This window comes from Microcebus murinus, chromosome 2, assembly GCF_040939455.1.
Source record: "Microcebus murinus isolate Inina chromosome 2, M.murinus_Inina_mat1.0, whole genome shotgun sequence".
In the NCBI taxonomy this organism is placed as follows: Eukaryota; Metazoa; Chordata; class Mammalia; order Primates; family Cheirogaleidae; genus Microcebus; species Microcebus murinus.
In genome coordinates this window covers 53,718,816-53,742,111 of record NC_134105.1, presented here as the reverse complement: position 1 = coordinate 53,742,111, position 23,296 = coordinate 53,718,816, and the positions used below count along the sequence as shown (strand labels likewise).

General features: G+C 33.8%; 1 protein-coding gene and 1 pseudogene across 2 annotated transcripts; both read left to right on the top strand.

Moving 5' to 3' along the window:
* The first annotated feature begins 334 nt into the window (after positions 1–334).
* LOC142876844 (thioredoxin pseudogene) lies at positions 335–658 on the top strand (annotated as a pseudogene).
* Positions 659–3,251: 2,593 nt separating this feature from the next.
* On the top strand, positions 3,252–21,810 carry DEPDC1 (DEP domain containing 1). Of its 2 annotated transcripts, XM_012767247.2 has the most exons (12): positions 3,252–3,417; positions 5,801–6,066; positions 7,952–8,108; positions 8,579–8,697; positions 9,123–9,253; positions 10,644–10,691; positions 13,423–13,563; positions 14,795–15,646; positions 16,075–16,247; positions 17,906–18,082; positions 19,129–19,314; positions 20,060–21,810. In XM_012767247.2, exons 1-12 carry the CDS (start codon positions 3,370–3,372, stop codon positions 20,198–20,200), a joined length of 2,439 nt encoding a protein of 812 aa, XP_012622701.2. In that variant the 5' UTR covers positions 3,252–3,369; the 3' UTR covers positions 20,201–21,810. The 2 variants fall into 2 exon arrangements, with proteins under 2 accessions (XP_012622701.2, XP_075855415.1); XM_075999300.1 differs by lacking the exon at positions 14,795–15,646 and having other exon boundaries at positions 3,253–3,417; positions 20,060–21,807.
* The last annotated feature ends 1,486 nt before the right edge of the window (positions 21,811–23,296 follow it).

The following is a 23,296-nucleotide window of genomic DNA, read 5'->3' as shown; positions in this document are numbered from 1 at the left end:
CAGACAGATCTCATATAAATGTGGGTACACAGATATAGTTAGGACTGTTAAACAGTCTGTTTTCACAGAGATAAACTCTAAAATGCAGTATTTCCTTGGAAAAGATCTTAGATACTGGTATTAATGTTTAAAAGTATTTTGAATGTCCTATCTCTGAAGACTTCTAAATGGGCTATGGGTGTAACCACAATCAAGCTTAAGTGAGTGCACTGATGTGCTACTACAGAGAACTCCAAGGACAGTCCAGTAAAGATCTAACGTGAAAGTTCAGTCCAGTGCTTTGGATCCATTTCTATCGGTTCTTACAGTAACTCATGAGACCCCAACAGCCAAAATGGTGAAGCAGATGGATAGCAAGTAGGCTTTTCAGGAAGCCTTGGACAATGCAGGAGATAAACTTGTAGCAGTTGACTTCTTGGCCAGGTGGTGCATGCCTTGCAAAATGATCAAGTCTTTCTTTCATTACTTCTCTGAAAAGAATGGGTATTCCAACATGGTGTTACTTGAAGTGGATATGGGTGACTGTCAAAACGTTGCCTCAGAGGGTGAAGTCAAATGCATGACAACCTTCTAATTTTTAAAAAAGGGACAAAAGGTAGGTGAATTCTCTGGAGCTAATAAGGAAAAGCTGAAACCCACCATTAATGAATTAATCTAATCATGTTTTCTGAAAACATAACCAGCCATTAGCTGTTTAAAATTTGTAGCTTTTTATTTACAAAAAGTATGAAGTATGGAGACTCAAATGTCATCTGATTAAAAATGAGAATAAAATATTAATTCTACCCTTAAAAAAATCTAATATACAATTAAATGAAAGTATTCACATAAACCACAAGGAGAGAGGTGGAATGTGATTCACCATTACCTTTTTTACTGTTTTCTCATATATGAGGTTTCTTAGAATCATTTATCATCATTACATTGTAATTTTTATTATCATAGCTATCCTTAATCAGCCAAATTGCAAATTCCTGCTTCTCTTTCTTGTTTCCAATAAACCTTGGCTATGAAGCCTTTCTGATCTCTCCTGAACAGATGTGAGTCCTTCTTTCTCCTATGTTCCCATAGCACTTTGAACACACCTTCATTATTGCATTTTTAATTGCTTGTTCGCATGACCATTTCCAAATTTTTAATCTCCTAGAGAAAAATATTCTATTATTTTGCCAAAGTAACTTTCACTTTGTTGGAGTGCAATATACTTGTTGAATATATGATCAATCAAAACTCTGTATCAAAGAGTAATTTTTCAATAAATTATATAATATAGAGTTAAGACAGTAAGATAACTTTTCTTTCACATTTTTCATTCCCACAGTCCCCATATTGCTATGGAAAAGGCCTATCATTGCCTTCTTTTTTTATTTTTTAATACAAAGGAGAATGTATTTCCTACCGTAATCAAAGGCCCAGGCTCTCCACTTCTATTCCATTCCCTCTCAGTTTCTCACATAGTTTGTTCCTACAATTATCCCCTCTCATGTATCACCAGTTATTCTCTTAAACTTAATTATTCTCATCAACTTACACGGGCTAGTACCTTTATCTTAAAATTGTTTAATATAAATAAAACAAATAAAAATAAACCCCTCTTGCCCTCATTATTCTCTTCTAGCTACTTTCTCATGTCTCAGATCCCCTTCACAGCACTTCTTGAACTTTATCATGGTATCTGCTTTAACTTCTGACTCCCATTCTCTTATCAAGTCACTGCAATTAACCTAATAAAGCTCACCTGGACACTATAACCCATGCCCTATAGCTTAACAACGATAGCTAATCACTAATCAATGTTATATCTGTAAACAAATGAGAATTCTTGACAACAACTTTGTAACACTCTCTGTCTCCCTGTTTTGCCTTTAAAAATCCACTTGTAACTGCTGCCAAAGGGAATGTATATTTAGGGCAGCTTGAATCAATGCTCCTGGGTTACAATGCTCAAGGTAGGCCCAAATGAACTCTACTTTGTTAATTTTGCCTTAGCTTCTTCCTGTTAGGTCAACAAAGGAAACTAGGCTGCAAAAGAAAACAAAAAGGGAAATCCTAGGACAATGTGTCATAAAGCCAGGCAAGAGTAAATACCATTTTGTAACATCAGTCACTCTACTACTTTTCCTTAACATAAATGGGAATTTGAGTTGATTGTTCCTATTTACCAAGGGTTTTTTGAAAATTCCTACCCACTGGTCCTACTTAGAAAATAGATGTATTTCCATCTAAATTATCCCAGTGCCACAGATAAAGAAAACTTAGCAAACCATTACACTACCCATCCCTAGAACATTTTCCCGCACCTCTTCCTTGTAACTAAGTCCTATCCTCTCAAATTGCTGTTTAATTTCAGAATGGATTCTTCACCAGCTTCAAATCACTCAAGCAATCTCAGTCGGCTGTGCCAAGGGATTCCCAGCATCAAATAGCTTCAGACTGGTGACAGAGCATTCATTAAAAGTATGAAGTCTGAGCCAAGGGGACCTGAGACTTTGCGCAAGTTTCTTCAAAGCTTGGAATTTATCTTAGTTTGTGTCATTTGAAAAATGGCGTTTGTTGCAGATTTATTTTCTAAGATCCCAGTAAAGTTTTAAGTGTATAATCACAATATAAACATCACCAGGACTCTTACAAAGGTAGGATGGTAGGGAAGCAATTTGGTAAGCTTTACACAACCTTTTTCAAGCCCCACGTTGTATGTACTTATTAAAATCTACTTATGCTCCATTTTTACTACCCAATTTGGGGGGTCTGAACCTACCTTTTTTTTTTTTTGCATTTTGGGAAAACAGAATCATGGCTCTGCTAAGATGAGAGACAAAGAAGAAGAGAGAGACAGACAGAGAGAGAGAGACAGACTTCCACACACACCCATGCGGCTGCTTTGCTTTATATGCTAACACTGCAGAGAATCCTGTAGGGCAAGGCAGAAAAGCCGGTTTTTTCTTTTTTCTTTTCAAATTCCCTGAAACGAAAGGCTGGACCCCAAACAATCCGGTTTGAAACTTAACTGCCTCCCGCCTTCCGACCATTGACACACAACTCGGCCTGGCAGCGAACCGCAGGAGGAAGAGGTAGCGCCAGGGACGCCGCGTGAAGCCCAGGGCTTGGCCCAGCCGCGCGGCGCCAGCCGGTGCCAGCCTCGGGTGCCCGCCACGCCCCCCAGTCTCCTCCGCCGCCGCCGCCGCCGGCTCCGGCCCCGACCGCGCCCCTGTGTCACGTGACCAGGCCGCGCGGCCAATCAGCGCAGCGCTCCCGGGTGTTCAAATCCGCCGCGGGGCCGACGGTTGTGTGGTGACACGCCGCCGCCGGTGTCGCGGACCCGAGTGTTGTCTTCTGCCGGCATGGACGCCGCCAGGCACTGACGGACCTATGGAGAGTCGGGGTGTGCCTCCCGGGCCTTACCGGGCCACCAAGCTGGTAAGACAGAGCAGATCCACGAGACTGGTCAGCGGGCCGGCGGCAGCCACCCCCTTTACGTGAGACCGCTGGTAGTTTTCCCTTGGGCGGATGACGGGTCCCTGGACCCCTAGGTTCGCTGAAAGGCGGGGACGGGAATTACCTGGAATCGGACCCTTGCCAGACACGCCTCTCCCCCAACTCTGAGGGTCTGGGCCTTCGCTCCGGGCTCTCCGGGGCCACAGGCCCAAATGGAAGCGCCGGGAAGGCCGCATCGTACTCGTTGGGCGACTCCGGTGCCTGGGGCGTCGTAGGGTCTTCCTATTTCAGCCGCTCCCCACGCCTGATTTTCTACCACCAACCCCCTCCCCTTCAGAATTAGAGAACAATTGAGAATAAGTTCCAAAGCTTTGTAGGGTTAGGTTGGGGACAAGCCAGAATGTGACGGTTTCGTTTATTGGGTCCGTAGAATTTTTGATGCAGGATGTACCAGCAGAATAACAGTAGGAAACAGCTGCCTGTTTAAAAACAGTACTTTTAAGGACCCGTCAGTAACCACTGTTGGTCACTGGATTTGTATGTGCCGTGCTCTTATATGGTTTGTGTAATTGAATCTTCCGTTTTTAAAATACTGTGCTTCTGGTTATGTGACAGACAGTCAGAGAGTCACTTTTGTGAGCCTCGAGTTTCCACGTTGGTAAAGTAGGGCTAATACATGCCTGCCAAGTATCTGCTCGTGAGAGGGTGTTGTGATCTGTAGAATAAGCAAGTTATCCTCAGGAAATTCTTTAGGTGGGCATGTGTTACTAGCCTGCTTTACCAGTGTGGAAACAGGCTCACAGAAGTCAACTGCCTCTTCTAAAGTCATAATAAACAATATGTAGCAGACCTAGAAGAATTCAGATCTTCCTGGTGTAGTTGACTTGGATTCTGCTGCTCAGCAAATTATATTAATCAATATAAAGGATACAATTTAGCACAGGAAGGAACTTTGATCATGTAGTCCTGTCACATTATTTAAAAAGTCATTAAATTAGATGAAAATAATACAAGCACCTGAAAAAGAAAACTTAATGCTAGTATTAAATCATTTTATGATTACAACAAGCCCATTGTTGTAATGGGTTTACATGAGGTAAGGTACCATTGTCCTCATTTTATGGTTAAGGAGATTGAGGCACAGAAAAGGTCATAAACAGGCCAGGCCTGGTGGCTCACGCCTGTAACCCTGGCACTCTGGGAGGCCTAAACGGGCGGATTGCTCGAGGTCAGGAGTTCAAAACCAGCCTGAGCAGGAGTGAGACCCCGTCTCTACTATAAATAGAAATAAATTAATTGGCCAACTAATATATACAGAAAAAATTAGCTGGGCATGGTGGCACATGCCTGTAGTCCCAGCTACTCGGGAGGCTGAGGCAGGAGGATTGCTCCAGCCCAGGAATTTGAGGTTGCTGTGAGCTAGGCTGACTCACGGCACTCACTCTAGGCTGGGCAAGAAAGCAAGACTCTGTCTCAAAAAAAAAAAAAGAAAGAAAGAAAAGGTCATAAACAATAAGTGGTAGAGCTAAAGCTGGAAAAACAACCCTAGTAGCCAGACTCCAGAGCCCAGTCTTAAAACTAGTACACTATGCTGCATCTCAGGAAAGTTATTCTGTAGTTTCCTTTAGTGCAGAGACCCCTTGTGTCATTTTTATTACCATTTTTCCAAGGCAGTACATAGCAGGCAGCTCAATATAAGTTTCTTGAATAAATAAATATTAAAAAATATAAAATGGGGAGGTGTGGGAAGAAAAGAATACAGTCATCATGTTTTCGGCCCTTAAATTCTGGGACCACATAGAGAGGATAAGTGGTAACATAGCTGATAGTGGCATAACTGGGATTACAAATTAGATGTCTTGACCTCTGATGTATTTTTTTGTTATTCAAAAGTATGATGTTTATTCTATACCAACATCACCTCCATGTGTTACTGTTAGAGTTGTCACAAACTTAAAAGTTTGGCTGATTTGGAAAATATCAATATATTTTTAAAATGTAGATATATCACAGGGTCATTAAATATGCAATGGATTTACAGCTTAGTGTTCTATGTTCACTGTAGGAATCTTAATAAAAAAGATACCTTAGTAATTATATAAGCCATTTTGATATTAATGGTCTTTTACCAGTAAAACTACTATTTAAGAATTTTTATAATATAATCAGATGTGAATTAAAGAATTGTCTTTGCCTAATGCCCTGGCTGATCTTGAACTCCTAGACTAAGTGATCCTCCTGCCTTAGTCTCCAAAATTTTGGGATTACAGGTGTGAGCCACCATGTTCGCTGCCTAATGTATTTCAGATCAGTAAAAGATTTCACTTTTGTTTAATTTTTTAAAATATCTTCCTTCTTTTTACAGTGGAATGAAGTCACCACATCTTTTCGAACAGGAATGCCTCTAAGAAAACACAGACAACACTTTAAAAAATATGGCAATTGTTTCACAGCAGGAGAAGCAGTGGATTGGCTTTATGATCTATTAAGAAATAATAGCAATTTTGGTCCCGAAGTTACAAGGCAACAGACTATCCAACTATTGAGAAAATTTCTTAAGAATCATGTAATTGAAGATATCAAAGGCAGATGGGGATCAGAAAATCTTGATGACAACAATCAGCTATTCAGGTACTGAGTGGATATGTACTGGATAAACTGAATTATAATAAAGTTTTATCTCTACTTTCATTATACTTTTATTAAAATAGCAGCTTTTCAGAAGAAATAATAGTTTATTTAGAAAATTGTTACTGCTCTTAATCCAATTAAAACCATTTAGAAAAATTATAAGGCAAAAGTTAATTGCTATAAAATTCAAGCTTTTTAAATGTTAGATAGCATATATAATGAAGTAGAGAATTGGGAGGAGAACAATGAGATATTATCACTTCTGCATATTCTGAAAGCTTTTTAACATTTCAAGGACAGCATCACTGACTTTTACTTTCATAGATTGTAGAATTATAAGACAAGTTCACAGGTCCTTGCCTTCAAATAACATAATATAACCTAAGAATACATGTAATAATAGCAAACTTTATGTAACAAATAACAAGAAATATAGGTTAAAGAGAATATTTATTAAGCAGTTGTCATGTACCAGAAACTACTTTATGATGCACATGCTTTCTTATTTAATCCCTAAAATAGCCAAGCATGGTAGATATTAGTCCCTTTTTACAGATGAGGAACAGAGACCATTCTTCAACAAATCTTAAATCTGTCTGCTTGAAATGTCGTTTTACCTTGAAGCACTGTACACATTTGTCAGACTAGTAAATTTACAAATTTCTTCTAATCTTCACTCCTTTGAAACCTCCTCTGTGGAGCCTTTCTGACTCTTTGAGGCCAACATAAATTACCTAGAAATAACTTTTACCAAAAATGTGCAAGACCTTATTAGAGATGACTGTTAAATTGTATTGAAGGGAATGAATGGAGAAGATACCCTATTCGTGAATAAGATTTAGTATCATATAGATAAGTTATTTCTTTCAAATCCCTAATATAATTTTTTTGTAGAATTTAACAACCAGATTCTAAAATTCATTTGGTAAAGGTCTAAAGGAATTTTGAAGAACAAGGCAAAGAAAAATACCTTATATCTGGACTTAAAACAGGTGCTGGGAAAACAAATAAACCCACACATATGTGGGTATGGGAATTTGGTATAAGTTATATGTGGATTAAATACCTAAGTATGAAAAATAAAACTCTTAGGAGAGAATAGAAGAAAATATTTATATGACAGTGAAATAAGAAAGAACTTCTGAGGTCACTAAAACTTACATGTAAACGTAATGTGTGATAAAAGATATAATAAAGTAAAAAAACACCAAACCGTATATTGTTTATATATATTTATTAAAAGTATAAGAGCATGAACAAGAAGGAAATATACTAGGTATACGTTTATAGTTAAAAAAACTATAGGTTAATCGTTTCAGGAAGAGGGGGAAAGAAATAGAATGAGCAAAGAATTTCTTTTTTTTTTTTTAAAGAGGAGTCTTTGGCAAATGTCAACAATTGCATTGGTTGGTAGTTACGTGGATGTTAGTTTGTATTCTATGCTTTTTTATCTTTGAAATACTTTATATTGAAAGAAGGAAAATTCTTTATCAAAGGGAGCAACAGAAACCAAGTTCTAGAAATTAAGGTAAATACAGTCAAACAAAAGGGAGGAAATGTATACAAAATTTGGTATCTCATCAAAGGAATTTAGAAAATGTAGCATTCTGGAGCCATTTTGTGTGTACAAAATACCTCTCCAACAGAACTTATCCTATTAATAACCCTGAATTATCCAGAAATAAAGGTAAAATATGCACAAGATACTAAAGAAAGTAGGAAACTTAAAATATTTTTTAAAGGTTTAATGGGAAAATTTAACTCACATAGAATATTGTTCCTTGGTAATTGTCAATAAATGAGGTTCTTTTGTGATTTTTAAGATAGGCTCTAAAAATTTGTTTCTGATCTTACATTTTTTAATTGCTTATTATTTTTAAACCAGATTTCCTACAACTTCTCCACTTAAAACTCTTCCACGAAGGCATCCAGAATTGAGAAAAAACAGCATAGAGAACTTTTCCAAAGATAAAGATAGTATTTTTAAATTACGAAATTTTTCTCGTAGAACTCCTAAAAAGCATGGATTACATTTCTCTCAGGTAAAACATCCTTTTCCTAGTCACTAGGTTAAATATAATTACCATGTGTTTAATAATAGAATCATTAAAAGTAGATGATATGTTAATATTTAAAGCCAATAGTGAAATCTCCTAACCTACATTACATTCTAAAAATATATGTGTAAAATTGTTTGCAACCCATAGAAACAATGATAAAATGGTAGTAAGAAATACTTGAAATGATATATAAATACCATTATATAAATATATAAATAATTCCAATGCATTTTGTTTTAAATTGATATGAGAATATTGGGGATAGTTGCAAAACCAAAATCTTCATTACGATTTGTTATATTTCTTCAGAAAACACCTACCTCATAGCTGATGGACTCTATTAGTAGACTGGACAGATACTAATAGAATTACAAAGCATTAGCAATAGTGTCTGTTCCAGTATTTTCTTAGTTTGAGCATAACAGATTTAACCAAAATAATTCTTGTTTCAGGAAAATACAGAGAAAATAAACCATGAAATAATCAATGAAGATCAAGAAAATTTAGTTGATAATAGAGAAATAAGCCAGGAAGATGTTGAAGAAGTGTGGCGCTGTATTATTCTGATCTAGTAAGATAAAAATAAGCTTTAATAAAGTTCCTGAAATGTTTTAATTAGTAATTTGACAGTTTGATCAAAATATGCAAACAAATAAGAACAGATTAATTCTCAAAGCTTAGAATTTATATATGCTTAATATATGTTCTTTCTATAACTCTAATATAGTAGAAATAGAATGTTTCAGTATGATTTGTTTTTTTCTCTGAATCAACATTATGGCCATAGTTTGGAATATATATTGGAATCCTTCAAAAGGTATTGAGATAAATATATTTGAAAGTGGATACTAAATATAAACCTTAGAAGTTTGGTTTAAATAAAAATAAAATATTCTGATGGCTTTGTTTGTTAGCCAGTCATACTCATTCATGTGTATGATCTATCCTACTTATTTTATGAAGAAAAAAAAAGTTTATATTCTTTCTTCTGTTTAGCCTGCAAACTATTTTAGGTGTGCCATCCCTAGAAGAAGTCATAAATCCAAGACAAGTAATTCCTCAATATATAATGTACAACATGGCCAATACAAGTAAACATGGAGTAGTTGTACTACAAGACAAATCAGGTTGGTATTAATAAAAGAAATTAGAATTTTGTCATACTTGCTAACTAAGGTTACAGCTATAAGGGGGTGCAAAGGGGCCCAAATGTAGAAAGTAAAATATTTTCATTGAGGGGGAGCATCAGAAGATGTATTGTTTTATCATAATAGATACTTTAATAATAATAGTAAAATAAATTTTAGGTGAATATTATTCATACTATTATGAGAAATATTTTAGCTCCTAAGATAGATTCATGCATGATTTCAACAAAATGACAAGTTTAAACATTGAAAAGGTATACAAGAATAATAAAAACTATTGATTAACCACATGTTTATTGGAAACCTACAACATGTCAGACATTGTGCTAAAAATTTAGTGATAAACAAGACAGAACATGAAGGTCCATGCCTTCATGAAGCTTATATGAGCAGTTACATACAGATTTACCGGGGCCAAAACATATATGTAAAACCATAGTAACATGCAATAAAACAAGCCCAGACTCTCAAAATGAGAATTCTAAAGGGCACTGGCTTTTTTTGCATTTTGTATATTTATATTGTATATTTATTTAAGATATATGTAGGAAAATCAGAAATAATTCAATCTAGATACATTAAAAAGCTTACATTATAAGAAATATATCAATAAATCTCTCAAAATGTTCAATTTTTTATAATAAATTGCTGTCTATAGAATTAACTGACATATCCTTTGGCTTTCTATGGGCAAAATCTTTGAGATTTTAATTGTAGGAACAATATGTAAATGTCAAAACTGATGAGTTTGCTGTGTGGCATATACAGGTGGCTTTGGACCAGTCCCTTCTTCCGTTAGCTAAAATAACATACTGAACAGTATGTGCTCTCATTTAAAATTTCTATTCTCTGTAACCATAAACTTTTCAAGCCAGGTATATTCATGGTTTATGTGTTTGTGTCAAAAAACTGCTAGTTAGCAGCAATTGAAAGACTTTAAGCAAGCCCTGCTATAAAAGCACCCTAACATTCAAAAATAGTTCATTTCAATCATAGGTGTCACCCAAATCAGTAATATTCAAATAGCATAACAATAGGCAGAACAGAAACAGGGATGAAGAAAAGATAAAGATGAATGTTGAGTTCATATCTGAACACACCATGAAAATAATCCTTGATTTGGAGTTAACTAATTGTTTTATGTAATATAAATAGAGTTAAACTCAAGATCTGTATAACTTTTTCAAACTTTTATATTTTAAAATACTGACTCGACTCTATGTATTAAACATGTAATAGTTTTTAATCCTAGTAATACACATGTGTAAATATATACATGTAGGTATAATTACACATAAATATGAAATTTTAAAATATATTATCATAGAAGTGTGATTTATTAAATAATATTAAATTTTTTTGTGTGTAGATGACCTTCCTCACTGGGTATTATCTGCCATGAAGTGCCTAGCAAATTGTAAGTTAAACAAAATATATGTGTATATGTGTTTTATATTGATATTATTTAACAAAAAACAGACATTTTTAAATAATTTATAAAAATCTTGATAAAATCAAAGTATATTATTTCTCTTGATGTTTAAATGAAAGTTGAGTGGAATTGATTACATTATGGAGCCCTTAACTTTTTCTATGTAGAAGATAATTTTTTAATTTAAGTCCATCATATATGGCTCAGTTCACATAAATCATAAAATCTTAGATAGAAAAAAAGATCATTTTTCACTAATTAGCAATTTATTTTTTTTTTAGCATTTCATTGATCAAGCTTTTCCATAATGATCAGTGATAATTGATTTTTATAACTTAAGACCCCGGTTCAAGTACAAAACCCTAATTGTTTTCAAAAATAATCTTTAAAATATATAAAGGTATAGTTTTCTAAATCAAATGGTAAATTATATTTTAATAATTTTAGTTACAAATATAGTTCTCTAGTTCTTATAAAATTAGTATTTTCTAAAACACTAATGGGGTTTTATTAAATGTTCAGGATACATTTATATTCCTTTGTTGTCCACTGGGTGTCAATATGACAAAATGGCATAGAAAAAATACTGATAAAATCAATAATGTAAGTTTACAGAAATGTTTTATTTATCAAATTAAGGAAAAGATCTTGGTCATAAGCTTAAGACTTTTTTTTCTTTTTTTTTTTTATTTCAGCATATTATGGGGGTATAAATTTTAAGGTTTCAAATAATGCCCTTGCCCCACATCCCCACAAGTCTGAGCTTCCAGCATGACCATCCCCCAGCTTAAGACTTTTGAATTTCTCTTTCTACCTTTTCTATCTAACTGCCCTTCTCTTTCTTTCCTTGGCTCGTGGTTAGCAATTCATATAAGCATACTGTACAGCGATTTCTCCAACATCCTGTCTTTAGGGATCTGTGTCTTCCCAGTTCGTGTTATACCTAAATGATACCAAATATATAACTTACTGGATTCCAATTTAACAACAGCAATGTATTTAGCCAGAGGTAGCTTTAAGACTTTAATTTACTTGTAATTCAGTCCCCATAGTAATCCTGTGAGGTGTAGGAATTGTTAATCAGTATACCATCCTGTTTTTTTTCCAGTGGGGAGAAAGCTAAGCCTTAGAGAGTCTTCTGTTAATACAAAGGAGTTAGAGCTCAAACCTAGATTCTCTAACTATAAATTCTATAATTTTAATTCCAGTAAAACATATATTTTCTGTCTTAGAAAACTTTCTAATGATTATCAAATCTTTTACTCTACATACTAAGAATGTTTCTTATATCCTTATAAAACTATTTTGTACCACATAAAACCCATATTAGCCTTTAACACGTTGACTGCTACACTAGAAAAAGAAAATTTTCCTTGGAGCCACGGTGTTTTATTATGAAAATAGAATAAAAACTTAAAAAACAAATGATCCTTTCTAATTTAATGAAAAATTTGTTATTTTTTTGTTTTTTCTGTGCATGAGTTATATGCAACTTGAAAAATAATTCACATGGCTCCCAAGGTGAAGAGACATATGAATTACATATGATTCACCAGGCCCTGAGCTCAAAACTAGTGTGAGTTAAATACAGCTCACATGACAGTTAATGTGTTAAGCTTTGTGTGTGTGTGTTTGTGAATTGTTTTCTTTAATCCTTTTTCAGTGTTGACCATATACGTTTGGTCAGAGAAGTAAGAAACATTATTTAGGTTTGGGTAAAGAGAGATTTTAACTTGCAAAATAGCATAGTGACTCCAAAATCTGAATCCATTATCATAATCACTTGGGAGACTCTCCAAAGATTCTGATTCGGTTGATTTAGTAGGTCAGGAATCTTTTTAACCATGTCCCCAGAAGATCCTTACAGTGAAGGTTCTCAAGTCAGTATTTGGAAACTACTCAATTAGTGAACCATATGTAAACATTTGAAGGTCAGTGAATTTCTGGCTCCACCTTCATAGATTCTGGTCTGTGTAGAAGAATTTATATTTTTAATAGGTACATTGGTTGATTCTGATGTATGTAATCCATGGACCACATTTTAAATGTTGTTGGACCTAGAAGTCCTAGGCCTTGCTCTCATTTTTACACTGCTCTAAGTTCTAAGTTTAACTTTGCTATCAAAGGCTTTTTTCATCTTGGGCAAGTTACTCTGAGCCGTAATTTTTTTTCTATAAAATGAGATCAGATCTTATTTCTGAGGAAAATATTAATGAATAGGCATGATTATTTCAGTAGTTGTGTTAAGCTTAAGAAACAACAATGTAAGGATGCTATTTAAATTCATTAAGGGTATCCTTCATGTCAGGCAAAATTTATTCATGAAAATGTAAATTTACAAAGGACAATTTGGAGGAATTATTTCCATTATCCAAATATTCTTTGCTTTACAAAATAAATTGCAATAAAATCTCATTAAAATAGACTTCCCTAAATGCTTTTAAAATATGATATTTCAAATTTTGCTTTATATGTAATGTTTTAGTTGTAAAATTAATAAAACAAAATGCTAGTAATTAACTGCTTACAGTGGTTTTTAATGAAAAGATAATAAGGAATGAGATGTACACGACCCTTTGAATTTTTGAATTGTACAGGATTTGTTGTTAAATATGTTGTTGCTCCTTTATGAAATATTGGTTTAAGTATATTAAACAAGTAATTGTATTTAAGTTAAAATATATTTTACGTTTTTCTTCTGCCTTCTACTTCTTAGGGCCAAAAAGTAATGATATGAATAATCCAACTTATGCTGGATTTGAGCGAGATGTATTTAGAACAATTGCAGATTATTTTCTAGATCTCCCTGAACCTCTACTTACCTTTGAATATTACGAATTATTTGTGAACATTTTGGGTATGTATGGATTTTACTTATTTAAATTTATTAAAGTTTTCAAGTTTTTCATAATTTAAAAGATCTAAAAGCATAAGTATATATGAAGGTGACAGACTATAAATTATTTCAAAATTCAGTGATACTGTGGTTGCTGTTATGTCATTTTTCAATGATTCAAATATGTTATTCCAATGCCAGTTCTTCCTGGTACCAATGGAATGTCCTACAATTCAATTCAATTATGACACTAACTACCTAAAGACAGCCCAGACCCCACAAGTTAAGGGCTCGGTTCCATAATACTGCCCTCACTTCAGTGGCCAGATGCAAATGAGGTCCCCAGACTACTCGCACTTCTGTTTAGCCAACTACCAATTCAGGGATTCTTTTGGTCCTCTCACAGTTCAATAATTCACTACAATGACTCATATAACTCAGAAAAGTACTTTATTTGTGATTATCAGTTTATTATAAAGGATAGAACTCAAGAATAACCAAATGGAAGAGATGCACAGGGTAAGGTATGGGGGTAGGGGGTGACAGAATTTCCATGCCCTCTCCAGGCACAGCACCCTCCCAGTATGTCCATGTGTTCACTAACCCAGAAGCTCCCTAGCCTGCTTGTTTCAGAGTTTTAATTGAAGTTTCATTTTAGGCATGATTGATTAAATCACTGGCCATTGTTGCTTGAGCTCAATCTCCAGACCCCTTCCCCTCTCAGGAGGTTGTAGGTGGGGATGAAAGTTCCAACCCTCTAAGCATGGCCAGCCATGAGTCACTGTAGCATAAATTCAGGTATGTTCAAATAGGCTTGTTACGAATAACAAAATACTTTCATCATTAGGAAATTCCAAGGATCTTAGGAACTCCATACCAGGAGCCAAGCACAAAGACCAAATATGTATATTGTACCAAAGTTGTCTTATAATTAAGAGGTTTCTGGTACTTACAGACTGAGAACAGATATCTTTAAATGTATTCTGGCTCAATCCATTTAATTAGTCTGTTGAAACAATTGTTTTTAAGTCATTTATTTCACAAGTGGGAACCACCAATAAGTCTTGCACGTTTATAACCGAATGTTGCATGTGTCCTATATAAGTGGCTTCTGAATTAAGCAACTGCTACTTGTACTATACTAACAATATATACTATAGTAATGCTTTATTTTTTAACTTTACTATTATTGTTTTATTTTTGTCTACTGTCATACCAGTTGCATCTTAATTTTTGTTTCATTTCCTGGTAGTTGTTTGTGGCTACATCACAGTTTCAGATAGACCCAGTGGGATACATAGAATCCAAGACCATCCACAGTCTTCAAAAACCCATCACTTAAACAATTTGAATTCCTTCAAATCAACTGAGTGTCTTCTTCTTAGTCTGCTTCATAAAGACAAAAACAAAGAAGAATCAGATTCTACTCAGAGACTACAGATAAGTGATCAAGGATTTCAAGAAAGATGTGCTAAGAAAATGCAGCTAGTTAATGTAAAAAACAGAAGAGCAAGTACTAATGACGTAATGGGAGGAAGTTGTCATAATTTAATAGGCTTACGTAGTATGCATGTTCTATCCTCTAACATCAAACCAAGGTGCTATTCTTTGGAAGGAATTGTAGATATGCCAGGGAATTCAAGTAAAGAGACGTCCAGTGTCTTCCATCAATCTGTTCTGAACATAGAAGGACAAAATAATGAACAATTTTTAGAATCTGAGCCCAAACAGGAATTCCTATTGAATCTTCATTCACAGGAAAGTAATCAAAAGCCATTCAGTGTTGGTTTTAAGAGAACCTCTACTTTGACTGTTCAAGACCAAGAGGAGTTATATAATGGGAAATGCAAGTCAAAACAGCTTTGTAGGTCTCAGAGTTTGCTTTTAAGAAGTAGTACAAGAAGGAATAGTTATATCAATACACCAGTGGCTGAAATTATCATGAAACCAAATCTTGGACAAGGCAACACAAGTGTACAAACAGCTATGGGAAGTGAACTCGGAGAGTCTAGTACCACAATCAATAAAAGACTCTGCAAAAGTACAATAGAACTTACAGAAAATTCTTTACCTCCAGCTTCTTCTATGTTGACTGGCACACAAAGTAAGGTTGTTGCTTTCAGTGCATGCAATATTAACTTTAATGTTTACTAACTCTGTGTTTTGCTTATCTGCCTTTTCTTCTCCAAAATTGCTTAATTATTTTCCTCCAAGAGGAATTATTGTACAAGACTTTTGTCATGGCATAACTAAGATTTATTCTACTTATCTAAAGGACTTTTCTTTTCCTCCAGTTTCACTTATTCTGAGTCACTTTACTTGTAATAAGTGAAGGATTTTAATACTTAGAAATACGTTGTAAAGAAAATAATGAGAATTGTACTGTGCTTTTGAGGAATTTAGAAAGTTCTAGAAATAGTTAAATGAAATACTAAGATATTATTTTACTTCTTTATATAACTATATATACTGGTAGTATGAAAGCAACTGTATTATTGATGATTTTTTTGTGGGGGGAACTTTGCCTTCTAGGTTTGCTGCAGCCACATTTAGAGAGGGTTGCCATCGATGCACTACAGTTGTGTTGTTTGTTACTCCCCCCACCAAATCGTAGAAAGCTTCAACTTTTAATGCGCATGATTTCCCGAATGAGTCAAAATGTTGATATGCCTAAACTTCATGATGCAATGGGTACAAGATCACTGGTAAGTTGATTTGTTATAAAAAGAATAAGCTGTGGTTCATAAACCAAAGAAGAAAAACTAAACTATATAAAAGTACTACCCAAGTGGTATCTCAGTCTTGAAGTCCTAGATTCTTGGGTTAGAAAGACTCCTTAAATTCTAACTTTTCCTAGCAGCCGAATGTTTGGTATATTAATCCTTTGTGTGCAGTCTATTATATTTTCACTTCTTGGTGTTAGTCTTAGCTGAAGACTTTGCCTCCTCACTCATCCTGCATCACTTCAGTAATTGACCAGATAATGAGACTATATTATGTTGCCTTGTGCCAATTCTGTATGGTGGGGAAGGAAAAGGAGATGTAGGTACTGTTGAAAGCTAAAGGGCACTATAACCACAGAAGTAGAGAACTAATGGGACATACTATAGTGAATTAGAATGTTTCAGAGAGTATAGTCATGGGAAAGTAGGTCATCGTGGGCAAGAAGTTAGGAGGCACTATTGCCAAGCAGTCTCAACTTTAATTTACAAGAGGTTCTTATAGGAAATAACCTAGAGCTATGCTTTCTTCTGCTGCTCATTATTAAGGACAATTCTTTAAAAATGACAGACAACATAAAAAAAGAATTATTCTTTAGTTATTATGACACTATTCAAAAACATAGGAAATTTAGAGGGGAGGATGTTTTGAGAGGCAAGAGTGGGAAGGTGATAATTTCATTTTGTACTTTTGGGGTTTGAAATTACAGGATATCCTAGTGAAATTTATCCAGCAGAATGTTGGAAATGTGAGCCTGGTGAAGAAAGGTCAGGTCAGATGGCTAATTTTTTGAGTCTTGCACATGGAGATGATAGTTAAAGCTCTGAGAGTAGATGAGCTCTACCAGGCTAAGAATGTAGAACAAGAGCAAAACGCTAAGGACTGGACCTTAGAAGGAGATAGAAAAACCTGACTGACATGTAAGAATAAAACTAAAAATATTGCAGTTCAGTAAATATTTTGATCATCTATTCTGTGCAAAATACTTAAAACAGAATTCTGATATACTAATTATTTTAGAATGAGGAGTGTATGTGTTACAGTTAGTGAGTTATATGGATATGAATGAGAGTAATGAGTTTTAAAACACAAAATTTATCCCCAGATTCAAAGATTTATTATAATGGAATTTAAAAATCTATGTTAAATTGCTATTTAAAGACTAACAGAATAAGCATTGAAAACTGCCTTCCTAAGTTTCAAAAGATAATGTTGCCAACTTTGCAACCACTTATGAATATAGGTGTTCTGTATGTTATATATTCTCCTGGTTTATGTTTTTGTGGGATTCATTTAACATAATATGTTATTGTTCTCTGACAATCTTTAAGCTTAAGGAATGTATCTATATGATATTAATAGAACCTATGGTGTTAACTGATAAAATTGTAGCAAAATTAAAGAAAAACCTAAGCCTTTTTTAATCCTTTAAAATTGTATTAAGGAAATACTTTAAAAATAGACTTAAACATAATAGAATTCTTACCTTCCTAATTGTATAAATTATTGTCCTCATTTTTAAGCTGAAGTCTGCTTATCATTTTATCTCAATACTTCATATAGTGCCACCTGAAAATTACTGATACTCTAAAATACATGAAACCTTAGGTTTTTAAATTCACATTTTTTAATATGTTTCTAGATGATACATACTTTTTCTCGCTGTGTGCTATGCTGTGCCGAAGAAGTGGATCTTGATGAGCTTCTTGCTGCAAGATTAGTTTCTTTCTTAATGGATCATCATCAGGAAATTCTTCAAGTACCCTCTTACTTACAGACTGCTGTGGAGAAACATCTTGACTACTTAAAAAAGGGACATGTAAGTATTGTGAGTCTTCAAGTTCTCTGCATCAGTCAGTTGCAAGTGGCAAACTTAGCTCAAACTAGCTTAATCAAAAAGGGAGACTTTATCAGCTCATATAAACAAACTCTAAAAGTCAGGAATATAGACAGAATATGGAATTTAAGTAGCTATAGGACTCTATTTCAATCCCTCCATCTCTTATTTTTGCTTTGGTCCTGTATTTGGCAGTGGCTCCTTCACATGATGAGGAATCACAGCCTTAAATTTACAATTCAAAGGAAAGGGCTATCCCTTCACTTCTAATTTGAACAGTTCTGGATATGGACTCTTGACTGGCCCAATCAAGATTAAATGGGCATCCTTGGGGAAGTTGAAAGTGAGTAGAATGGAGGGGGGGGAAGATTATACTCTGGTTCTGCATAGATTAGAGGAGAATTTGTTCTTCAAAAAAGGTGAGAGTGCAGGGGGTAAAATGGGAAGGGACTGTTAGAAGAAAGAAGGAATACTCAGCAGCCAGAACAAGAGCTACCTACTATATTCAGTCTTTGGCTGCCCAACAAATGTGTTCATGTTTTTCTTATATATACCATTCTAATATTGCCCTGGTTTATCATAATTTAAACTATCCCCTATTTATCCCTAATTTCTTCCTTATCAACAAATGTTATAGGCTTTGCCTATGCCTCTAGGCCTCAAAAATAGTATGTGAAAACCAAAAGTATTAAAATATAGTAAATATGCTGATCATCTGGTAAAAAGTAGGACATTAATTCAAAACATTAGTGTTTTAAGGTGAATTAAAATGTCACTTAGATTATTATTGTTTTACAGTTAAAAGAATAAAATAACTTGCTGAAGGCTACAAAGCTAGTAGGTATAGAGTTGTGATTTAGATCTTACTGACTCATCACTACTCTCCTACATAACACATGGTTTCCTTAATGGGTTGTCTGATTCATAGCAAAATAATAGGTAGTATATCTCTTCAAAAAGCACTTTACCATATATTCAATAAGAACATGACCAGAATTAACAAACTTATATCATTTTGTTCACTACAGATTAAAAATCCTGGAGATGGAGAAATTGCTCCTTTGCCAATTTATTCATACTGTAAGCAGATTAGCACTCAGGAGTTTGATGAACAAAAAGTTTCTACCTCTCAAGCTGCAATTGCAGAACTTTTAGAGGCTATTATTAAAAATAAGAGTTTACCTCTAAAGGAGAAAAGAAGAAAACTAAAACAGGTAAGAGAATGAACAGGTTTTCAATCATGTAAATATTTTCTAATATGCTGTTACTGGTTGTTTTTTAATAACATTTAAAGTCTAATTTCTTTTAATATCTTGGATATATAGGCTGTATATTTTGCTGCATTGTATGTGCACATTAAACTACTTCAAAAATACTTGAGTGCCTACTTGATTTTACTCATTATCCTGAATTTTAAAATAATGATAATAATAATAATAGATACTCTCCATTACTATTGGTGTTTTGTGTAATTATAGCTTGGAATAGCCTGGGAAAGCAATTTTAAAATCTGGATTATAATATCTTTGATTTTTCACTATCTTTTAGAATGTTTAGCTCTAAAAACCCAGTAGCCACAAGATCTGGCAAGTCCAATTCCAAGTCTGAGACATTCAGATATGAATTAATACTACATCCCTGCAACCTTCTTAGACTTTACCAATGGCAAAGAAGACGATCTAGAAATTAGGGGGAGAATTAGCAACAGAAGAGACTCCTAGAATGTTAATGCTAAACGGGATCTAAGATCTTATAGTGTATTAAATACCTTTCACATAAGAGAAAAGAGAGGGAGAGGTAAGAGCAAAATGAAAGGATTTCTATAATTTTTATAGAAATTCTATAAAATTTCTATAATAATTCTTTGGGAAGGCACTGAATTCTTATAAAATGTTAAGCACTGACTTCAGCTAGGTTAATAATATTAAATACTGTCTAATTCTTGGCCTCATTTTTCAGTTTCAGAAGGAATATCCCTTGATATATCACAAAAGATTTCCAACCACCGAAAGTGAAGTAGCAATTTTTGGTGACAAACCTACAATCAAGCAACCAATGCTGGTTTTAAGAAAACCAAAGTTTCGTAATCTGAGATACTAAGTGAATTGAAAATTATGTAATACTTGTGGAATTTTGATATATGAAGCCATATCTGAGAATCTAACTACTAAAAAGGAAGTCTGTTATTAATAGGGGCTTCCTATATAAACACATTATGTAGGGAGGTGCCAGAATAGTTGTTTATCAACATGAGATTGCTAACAAACTACTAGTTCTCAACTGACAGCACAAACAATAGGTGATACCAAATATTTTAACCAGAAACAATCTTTAGTTTTTAATACAACTATCAGAAAAAGCTATCACGATGTGTACTAAAATTGTATTTACTTGAATTTTGAAAACTGAGCTGCGTCCATCAAGATTAAGCTGTAATTCTGTTCTTAAAAGAAAACTTATGTGTACAAGTCCATGGATAATTAGCTGAAGAACTAGTTGTTTAGGGTTACTTCTTTGTTTCTAAGTTTAAGAATGTGAATACCATATGAAAGCTCAATGAATTAATTTTCAGTTGCTAAATGTTGCACTCTTTTGTATATTCTTTTTCTACTTTTGTCCTATTTATATATGTATATGTATGTATGTATTTTTAAAACATGTATATATATTATAAGATTTGGATGTGCCTTAAACATTATCCTGACTGCTTTAGTCATTAATGTGTTCAATGTATTTTGAATTCTTATTTTCATAATCTACTAGAAAGTGGTGATTTAAAATAAGTATAAGGCAATCATGTATTCATTTAAAAGATATTTATTTAGCAACTGCTATGTGCCTTTCATTGTTCCTGATATGTGGAAATAATGAAGAATAAAACAAAATATCTTCCCTTAAGGTATTTATTTTCTAATCAAGGGAGATACACCTATCAGATGCTTAAAATAAAAATATACTCACTGAAGTCAAGGTTATATGGAATCCTTCAGCTAAAGACTGACTTCTATGATTATCAAATAGTTCTCTATGCTAGCAGTTTTTAAGCTGGTACTCATTAGAATCATGTGGGGAGTTTTAAACATCTGTATGCCCAGAGCCTACCTTATACCAATTAAATCTGAATTTTAGGGTTGTTATATAGGTATCAGTATTTTTTTTTAATTCTCTAGGTGATACCTAATATTCAGCCAACTTTGAGAATCAGTGCCTTAAATGCTTTTTTATAAACATTTAAATGTCAACATGGGAGCACGCTGACTTTGTATTCATTGGAAGAAAATGCCAAGTATAAATGCCTCTTGTCTTAACACTCTGTATTTCTGCTTGATTGATTTGTTACAAACTTGAAGCAAGTTATCTTCCATTTTTTATTTCAAGATTTTTGAAATATCTATTCCTTAAGTGTAAAGAAATATATAATGCCTGGGATGTAATAGACTCTTAATGTTTAATGACTATTCTGTTTTCTCAATGTAATTTTATACTATCTATAAAATATATTCCATTTAACATTACTATTTTTTATTAAAAGCTTGGACAGAAATTATAACTATACCTTTACCCCAGAAATCCTGACTATAAAATTATGAGCCAAATTAGAATTCTTTCCAAGGTGTTTGTATGCTAAACCTTTCCTGTTTAAAAGTATGCGATAATGTGAATTATGTTACAAATTGAGATAAAAATTGTGAGTTTGTAACAATTTGATTTTGCTTTTGTATTTATTGACATTAAATATATAAATATTATAAAGATGTAAACTTTCACTTTCATTAGTATACATACAATTGAGATTACAAAATACATGGTTTAACACTAATAACATGAACTCTGAAGTCAGGTTTGAATCCTTCCATGCTATCAACTAGTTAGTAACCTCAGACAAGTTAACTTCTCTAAGCCTCAGTTTTCTTATCTGTAAAATGAAGATTATAGTAGTACCTCTCTTTTAGGATTGTGAGGATTAAGGATAATGCATGTAAAGTGTTTAGCATGGTGTCTAGCATAGAATAAGCACTCTAAATATTAGCTATTATTACTAGAATCATGTGGAATTATAGCACTAGAAGAGATCTTAGCAAAAAATGCAGTCCTCTCAATTGCTTTGGGCAGACATGAGCCAAAACAAATTATGAACAATTGATGAATCTTATTAAGCTATTGTAAGTTATGAGACAAAGGTTACTATACAGTGGTTGAAATTTTTTGATCTAGTAGAGAGGGAAACTTTAATGAGGAAGGAAAGAGTAGATATCTTCAGAAGTAATATGCTTGAATCTGAAAGCAAATGGGATCCAATGCACAAGTACCTAGGCTGGAGCATGGACAGATTACATTCTAACAAAGAATGGAAGAATATTTAAGTACAGATACAGATGATTTGATTGGTAGATTCAATGTTAGTTGCATGTAGAAATTATTCTGATTGCTTTTGCTTCCTTAGGAAATAAGAATCAAATTCAACTGCTGAGAGTAAAGGAGCAGTGGGAAGGAGTACATTTAAAGAGGTGTGAAATAGTCCAGCTGGGAATGCACAGGTTCCACACAAGATCAAATGATGTCTGGTTGTTTTATAAATTATAGTTCTGATCGTAGAAATTATTGCCCTCTACTATCCCCTATTAATATCTAGTGCTAATTGGTATCATGTAGACCCACTTTTCCTACCCACATTGTCCAGATAGTTAATGTGGCATTTAGTAGTGGAAAATACATGGAATTTCCCACAGACTCACCTTTCTGTCCTTGAGAAACTTAAATTGAGTCTCTCCAACTATAAAATATGAGTATCTACCGAATGAAGTTATTCTGATAGTCTTGAACTTAGCAAGCCTATGCTCAATTTTTAAATCCTTTCTTCTTGCCTTGTATTGAAGTTAAGATCTCATTAAAATTCCTTTGCTATCAAATTTGTAGTATCTTCTACCCTATCAGTGGTAAATTTTTGACCTCATGTTTGATGGAATTAAAGATAGTTCTGGAATTTTATGCCCTGGTAATTTGTAACACCGACAAATATATCACCCTTTGATTTTGAAGGTGATGTGTGTGTGTGTGTGTACATATGCACATGTGTATTTGGTGACATTGTTAAAACATTTATGGGAAAGAAATGAAGGATAGCTAGTTTTAATATTAAACTAAATTGGAAGGTCAGTTCATCCAAATAAATTTAATAGTTCTAATATAATATTC